This window comes from Silurus meridionalis, chromosome 8 (assembly GCF_014805685.1).
Source record: "Silurus meridionalis isolate SWU-2019-XX chromosome 8, ASM1480568v1, whole genome shotgun sequence".
Taxonomy (NCBI): domain Eukaryota; kingdom Metazoa; phylum Chordata; class Actinopteri; order Siluriformes; family Siluridae; genus Silurus; species Silurus meridionalis.
In genome coordinates this window covers 24,165,753-24,174,114 of record NC_060891.1, presented here as the reverse complement: position 1 = coordinate 24,174,114, position 8,362 = coordinate 24,165,753, and the positions used below count along the sequence as shown (strand labels likewise).

Below are 8,362 nucleotides of genomic sequence, written 5' to 3'. Positions count from 1 at the left end.
AGTCGAGCTGCTTCATTATTCGCTGACCAACACGTCAATCATTCCTACAGCTGAAACTAACCAGGAAACATTGTATCTTGTATACGTTATAATGTTGATATATTTTATATTAATTCTGTAGTGTGGAAAAGCTTCAGTTATTTTTATCAATCAACGAAACAGAAAGTATAAACAATTAAAATCCGAATCTAATCAAGATTTGGTGTGATCAGTTTTTACTTTTGCACACTTAGGACCCTTGTACATAAAATCAGGAAATTGTATAGGATCAGAGTCAGGTGTATGATTAACCACTTATATCAATTAATGAACCAATTATGATCATCAATTTCACACGCTGCCACAAATGGTGATGGTTATTGTCCATTATGCTGCCTGTAGAATATGCTCTTATGCTTCATTATTCGGTCTGTCTGCGATAAAGAGACAGAGATGAAAAGACAGAAGCATTCAAGGCAGCCAACATCCACAGAAGAGCTGTACTTAGTTTCCTAAGATGATTGGAACAACCTACCTGCTGAGTTCCTTCTAAAACTCTGTGCAAGTGTACCTAGAAGAATTGATGCTGTTTAGCAGGTAAATGGTGGTCACTTTATATATATTGATTTGATTTGGACTTCTGTTCATTTACAACTCCTTCATGGAGTTTGCCAAGAACACCAAATTCCTTGGTGATACCTCAGAAAGCTAAAGAAGTCCCAGCTCTCACCACACATTCTCACAGCGTTCTAAAGAGGTACCATCGAGAGCCCTTGAGCAGATGTGTCTCTGCCTTGTTTGGGAATTGCACCATTTAGGATCCCAATATTCTACAGCAGATAGTGAGGATGGCTGAGAAGATTAGCTGGGCCTCTCTTCAATCCGTCTTTTTATTTTTATTTACACATATCACACTGCATCTGCAAGGCTGATCTCACACACACCTCTCACACACACTCTTCACTCTTCTGGTGTCTAAAAAGGCCCAGAAGCATTTAGACCCTCACCTCCAGACTGTTTCACAGTTTCCTTCCACAAGTCAAGTCAAGTTCTCAACAGACATTGTCTCAATGCAGCTTTTTAAGAGTTAAGGTGAACGGTGTGCATTTATCCCTGATGAGCAGCCGTGGCGACTGTGGAAAGGAAAAACTCCCTTAGATGTTATGAGGAAGAAACCTTGAGAGGAACCAGACTCAAAAGGGGAACCCATCCTCATTTGGAAACCCAAGCCATTTGACTATTTAATACAAAGGGACTGGACTGAAAACACACAGTAGACTGTGTGTTGTGTTAATTTTTACCCTAAATGTTGCACATGTACACTTGCCCAAGTTAGTTTTGTGTAGTTTTCTGTTTTGTGCTACTTTTTGTTAATCGATGTTGTCTTATGCAGAACCGTGGTCCTGGGGAAATGTTGTTTCATTTTACTCTGTAATCTACAGCAGCGGTCCCCAAACCTTTTGATCACCCTGTACAACACTGCACTGAGTCAGGCATAGTGTTAGATCATTTAGCATTATCCAGTCAAGGATGAAGTACACAAACCCTAAAAGTAAAAAAGGCTCCTTTAAACACACACTTGTGTGAAAGTACAAAAGTATTTGATTTCAAATGTTCTTGATTATTCAAAGTACTTTATTATGGTTGATTACGGCTATAATGTTTTCTATTATCATGTTTGTCACAAAGTTTTTATTTTAATCAACTCAGTTTATGTGAAAAGACTGTGACTCTCAGCACACTGATTTATTAATAGAATGATATTAATGACTCAAACACTGATTGACATTTATTAAAATTGTCATGAGCCCAAAACCTTCTTTTCAACTACTTCAAAAAAACAATAAAAAGTCATACAAATAAGACCACGGATGCTGTGGCAATTCAGAGTCATGAGTTTCTTCCATCATTTATTTTTTTGAAAATGATCTTCTTGCTGTTGAACTGTATGTTGGTGATAGGTAGATACACCAATCGGGAATCAAACACTCATCGGTGACCTGCTGCGTGTTTCACCAGATACGTTTTTATCCTCTCATAAATAAAAAGAAACGACTGATTTCACAAAATGTGGTTGAGTAAAAAGCTGTTTAAATTTGAAATGTAGTAAAGTTAAAGTAAAAGTCTCTCAAATGGAAATACTTCATTAAAGTACAGATACGTGCAAAAGCTACTTACAGTAACGAATTACATTTATTTCATTACTGTCCACCGTCCACTAATCAGTGTAAACCATACACAATGCCACTCTAATGCTATTTCTGCATTTATACTTTCTACAGTGTTCACCTTGATAATGTTTGCACTACAGTGCACTTTATTTCACTTCAAGCGTGATGCTGTATCAGCAATTTTTACAATGTTTACCCAAAACACTATACAGTGCGCTCTATCACACCCTTATCGTTTGCATACACACCGTATCTGTTTCTACTTGTACACTATATCTATTCTTATAGCTTTCATCTGTAATATAAATTGCTTTTAGTATACTTAGTATAATTTAGTATACTTTGTGCTGCTGTAATATTTGAATTTTCCTAGTATCTATCTATCTATCTATCTATCTATCTATCTATCTATCTATCTATCTATCTATCTATCTATCTCAAACTGCAAAAATGCATGCAAATTGTTCCATTTTTCCAACAACAATACCGCCCATTTTACTCTAAAAGTCCTCCGATGCCTGTTTACTTCATTGAAGCTCAAATTCCTTTGAATTTTTTTGCAAGGTTTAAATATTTAAATATCAAAATGTTTTTTATATAAAAAGTATTTTAATTTTTAAAAGGTATTTAAATTGGTAAAGCATTATTTCAGGGCAAACAGTAAAACAGATTCACTTTGACAGAGTTCAACATTAATGAAATAAAAGAGTTCTTTCTTCTGATTGGTTGAGTTTTAAAATGGGATTCACCTGTGCAGGTAAGCGCGAGACGTGGAATTAGTAGGTAAACTGTTTAGGAGTCACTGAAACTAAAACACTGGTGCAAAGGGGGATTTATAATTTACCTCCAGTTTTCTACAGCAGTGAAGCCCACCTTTGGTGTGTACTTAACCCTTGTGATGAATTCCTTGCTGTTTATTAATTCAGACTTATAATGTGTATATAAAATGTAATTATATATATAGTATGATGCTGTGGGAGTGTTTGCTTAGGGCATTGTTTTCAGGTAGCTTGGATTCCACTTAGTAGCATGTATTGAGCAGGAGCAGGTTTGATTTTTATATGCTTAGTATAAGATATAGATGCATGGATTTCTTCATGGTGTGTGTGGGGGTTCTGGGTTGTCTCACCATTTGCAAACAGTCTTGAAACATGAATTTTGATTCCACTGAAAGCGAACAAGGTTCCCAGAGAAACATTCAACAAACAATGTCTTAAATACAGTATTTCCTGCCACAGTTGTGCTCAGTGAAACTATAAATCCAATTGCTGTTTCTTGGTATCCCCTTGCCAGAATAATGCAATTTCTTTTGGGTTTTTTTGTTGTTGTTGTAATGAAATGCTAGTTTATTATGATGTTAAAAACCTTTCATTCCCACTGCATTTTATCCTAGTTTTCTTGGGCTGATCAAAATCTGCTGCTATTTATTTATTTATTTATTGTTAGATGTTATTGTATGACATTTACGCTTAGACTTGGGAGAACACTGTTAACAATTTGCAAGCTTGTCAAAAAAAAACAAAAAAACACCTAACACCACAACTGGTGTTTGATACAGCATTTGTTTGACCTGACTTTGTAAATCCCCTTTTCAGTGGATTAAATACTGAGTGCAAATATAAGGATTTTCTCATTAGCTAACATACCTGTATGTATCTCTTGATCTTCATTCCAAAGAGAAATTTAGTTTGTTGGTACTGTGATGTTTCCCTTCCAGATCTCTCCTTAATGCTTCCAGTGTAGATTTTCCCTTGCGGTTTCCCGTCCTCTTCATCACATTTGTGAGCTCGGCAGCTAGAAGAGCGCAGTGAACAGTTTCAGGATGTCCACCACCTCTCAGAAGCACAGGGACTTTGTGGCTGAGCCCATGGGCGATAAATCAGTCACTGCTCTGTCAGGAATCGGTGATGTTCTAGGCAAGAAGCTGGCAGAGCAGGGATTTGACAAAGTGAGTGTGATGACTCTCAAAGTGGGCTTAGAGACAACTTCTGTGTTCAAGCCCACACTTTTTTTTCTTTTCATCCATCCATCCATCTGTTTCTATGCATTTCCTTTTTGATTTATTTATACTTGACATCTTTAGTTTGCATAAAAATCTAGTAGGCTTCAGCACAACCTAAATTTTTGTCCAGTATTAGCTCAGTGGTTAAGATGCTGGGGTGCAAAGTAATGGAGAGTGTGTTAGAGAAGTGAAGAAAAGAGTGCAGGCAGGGTGGAGTGGGTGGAGAAGAGTGATAGCAGGAGTGAAAGGGAAAGTTTATAGGACTGTGGTGAGACCTGAGATATTGTATGGTTTAGAGACAGTGGCATTGAGTAAAAGACAGGAGGTGGAGCTGGAGGTAGTAGAGCTGAAGATTAGAAATTAGTTTATTAGAGGGACAACGCATGTAGGACATTTTGGAGACCAGGTGAGGGAGGTGAGATTGAGATGGTTGGACATGTGCAGAGGAGGGACATGGGGTCTATCAGCAGAAGAATGCTGAGAATGGAGCCGCCAAGAGGGAGGAGGTTCATGGATGTGGTGAAGGAAGACATGCAGGTAGTTCATTTGAAAGAGGCTAATGTAAAGGACAGAGTAGTATGGGGACGGATGATCCGCTGTGGTGCAACCTAATGGGAGCAGCCGAAAGAACAATTGGCTTTGAACAAAGCCCTTAACCCTTTATGCTGAAGGCCCTGCTTCCTAACATCGCCGGGGTAGTGCAACCAAAGAATTTCACTGTACTGTAATGTACATGTGACAAGTAAAAAGGACTTTTATCCTCTCTAACCTTTAAAGAGGTTCTGTTTATGCTTTAGATTTATATAGAAGGGGAAGCAAATTGTTTAAGCAATAAACTCAACATATATAATAATTCCCCCTGAAATTGTCAAGTTTTTTTATTTTGGGTGATCTTTGGCAAAAGATATTCAGTTAGCCATTTAGGTAAAGTTAAAACATTTTTAGAACAGCAAAATCTGTTCATTTAGTTTTGCTAGTAATATTAGGTTAAATATTGCTGGACAGATATTAAGTTTTGACAAATTCATTTACATAAAGAAGAGTTGATCTAATGTTGGTTTTGTTGAGGTTCCTCACAAATGCAGTAGAACTGTATACATGCTGTAAACACCTCATACTTTTTTGGGAATGATTTGTGCTGTCGTGTGTTTCAGGCGTTTATAGTGTTGGGTCAGTTCCTTTTGCTGAGGAAGGACAGTGAACTGTTCTCCGAGTGGCTGAAGGACACCAGTGGCGCCAATTCGAGGCAAGCAGCCTCCTGCACTCAGTGTCTAGCCGAATGGTGCGACGCTTTTCTCTGAAGCTTGTGGGCTTCCTGTTATTTTCAGGAAAATTGTGCTCTGTGGGAACAGTTTTAACTTTTGAACTAATGTCATCTATCATGATGTGTTCTGTGGTTAGTTTTTTCTTCAGGTGTGTTGTAATATTTGATACTGTGTTTAAGAACTGACTGGTGATTCTTTACTTAAATGTTAAGCTGAAAAAAATAAAGTTTGGAGAAAGAATTCTGCAAGTTTTTCTGTGGCTCAAACTGATAAATGATTTATTTTTACTTCCCCAAACTGGGAAACCCCAAAACAAATGACCAGTAAGATGACATTGAATTGATTAATAGTAGTAGTGCATAAAGAGATTCACTTATTGCAGTGTTTAGTTTCAAAGTGTAATTTTATATGTTGAACAACAACTTGGGCTTGAGATTTTTTTTTTTTTTTTTTTAATATCCAATATTTGAAGCTGTGCAAGTTAGAACAGGGAAACTACTTAAATGAGGAAATGCTTAAGGGTTGAGAAATGCTGCTGAATGTTCAGTTCCTTTTAAAAGTATTAGAAGTATTGGCAATTTAGCATCTTGCAACTTGCTTACACATTGGCATCTACTGAATACTAATTGGGACCAGTAGGACCTAATTAAGCATCCAGATTCCACTAAGTTTCCACACTGGGTTCTTTGGTTTAATGATGATTTAATGACAAACACACTATGCACTGGAAACCATGGTTTGGTAATGGTTAACAACTAAGGATTCGTAGTGGAAGCCATTAGACATTGTCTTGGTTCTATTATATTTGTACTTTTTTTTTTATTTTGTTTTACACCTTGGTTAATTAAACTCTATTCACATTTCAGGTGGAAAAGGTCTATAAAAGGTCCATCTCATCTCTCCTTTGCTAGTCCTATTGGTTTTATTTAGAACTTGTTTTTTATGTTCTATGATGTTCATAGGCTGTCCACCATCTTATAAGTAAACAGCGCCCTCTATTGTACACACGTGCAGTCTACACAAGTCACAACCCTTGTAATAATGGGTTTGAAATAAATAAATTAAATTTATTACGCTAATAATTAAGCTCCAATAAGAACAATCTTATACAAAATACATTTTTGAAGAAAATTAACAAAAATATAGGCAAAACTTGGATACATATTGAACTATGTTACTACTGGTGAAATAACTTTCTGCTGTTTTGAAGTGAATTCCTACCACACTACTTTACACTCATTCTTCCAGGCAGATTTGTCCCCAGATTTTTTTGATTGTTTTCTTTTTAATGGCACAGATTTTCAATTCGATTCAGATGTAAATTTAGACTATGCTACTGTAGAACATTTGTTCTGGGTTTGTGTTAAAAGGTCAATTCTCTCCCTACTTCCTACATTTGCATGTTGCACCGTGTCACTTTTTATTGTAAGAACAGTGTTAAGAGTTTGCATTAGGTTTATATAAAACACTGGCAGCGCTTTGAAACGCGAAGACAGTAACTCAAGCTTAGTCTTACTGCACCAAAGTGATTAAATGAATAAACAGTTAACATATGACCTTCCTTTGACTTCCTGAAAACATCTCTTCATCTTTATTTTCTCATCTTTCCTTTAGCCTAACTAAGTTTGTTAAAGATGAAATGATCTGGGTCCTTGTTAAAGCAACATCACTTTCATCTGAAGCTTCCAGGAAAACTGAGAGCAGGAGTTTTTTGTTATTAAACCAATTGTGATCAATTTCAGGAGATTAATTTTTTGATTTTTAACAAAAAAATTAATTTAGAACTTTTTGTTTATTATTTCAGATCTATTTTGTAGGTCCATCCAGGTCATTGGAATCTTCACCACTGAAAGAACCTAGATCTTTCAATCATCAATCAAAATACATCAATCATTAAATATTTCTTAACATTAAATTAAAATATTAAATTTTTGCTCTAATATAAATGCTTGAATTTTATTTGTCGAGCGTTTAACAATGGACATTGTCGGAAAGCCGCTTTGCAGAGAGAAAGATGTATAAATTAATATATGCGTTTAGTGCTGATTAGTTTTTCCGGGTCATTTTAAGTTTAATGGTTGAGCCAGTGGAGACTATAACAAGAAAAAACTCCTTTGGCAAAGAAAGAAACCTTGAGAGGAACCAGACTCAAAAGGAAACCAATCCTCAGCTGGGTTGCACCGAATGTCCATTCATTATAGTTTTCTCATTGTTGAGGTGCACTGTTCAGTGACTGGTGCTTAAATGCAGAACTGGTCATGTGTCCTGAACCATTACAGCAAACTGTTGATGATAAATTCATTAGTTTACTTGTGTTTCAGAAGATTTTGACCTGGTGCAACTACAGAAGAAGTAAGAAAATAAAGCGAAAAAATTTAATGTACCACACAGTAACCATTAGCACAAAATTTATACTTAACCCATTTGAAAAAAGAAAAACCGAGGCAAGAATGGAGTTCTTTTTTTTTGGCTTTGGATTCCAATAGTACAGTATGGCATGCTTCATCATGGTACAAATGCAAAGCGGCTCATATTTCACAAGTTGAACATTCAGTACAGAAGAGGTATATCATATCACATTGTGTAGAAAATCAATATCAAATACAATCAAGATACAGAAACACTAGTTTTTTTTTTCCCGAGGCGCAAATTACCAGTAATACCAATAGAACTGTCCCATGTGTAGTAGTCCTAAAGTGTGTGTGTGTGAAATAAAAAGAAATTGCGTACATATAGATTTTGATTCGTTTCCATGCATCAGGACGTCCGTGTTCGCTTGAATACTTTGTGTTTCTCTGCCTCCCAGGAATTTGTAATCACTTTTAGTGCATTTAACACTATGTTCACATGCACACCACAAGAGCTGATGTTAGTCCAAGAGTTAGCTCAAGCGATCACCCTGTGTACAGCACAGACGTCTGAACGTCTATTTCAGAATGGCCGAA

The 8,362-nt window shown here is 36.4% G+C and overlaps 1 protein-coding gene across 2 annotated transcripts; it reads left to right on the top strand.

Annotated features, from left to right (window-relative positions):
- The first annotated feature begins 385 nt into the window (after positions 1 to 385).
- Positions 386 to 5,657, top strand: LOC124389849 (barrier-to-autointegration factor-like). 2 transcript variants are annotated; one of them, XM_046855387.1, is made up of 3 exons: positions 386 to 576; positions 3,868 to 4,098; positions 5,307 to 5,657. In XM_046855387.1, exons 2-3 carry the CDS (start codon positions 3,973 to 3,975, stop codon positions 5,451 to 5,453), a joined length of 273 nt encoding a protein of 90 aa, XP_046711343.1. In that variant the 5' UTR covers positions 386 to 576; positions 3,868 to 3,972; the 3' UTR covers positions 5,454 to 5,657. The 2 variants fall into 2 exon arrangements, with proteins under 2 accessions (XP_046711343.1, XP_046711341.1); XM_046855385.1 differs by lacking the exon at positions 386 to 576 and adding an exon at positions 2,896 to 3,028.
- The last annotated feature ends 2,705 nt before the right edge of the window (positions 5,658 to 8,362 follow it).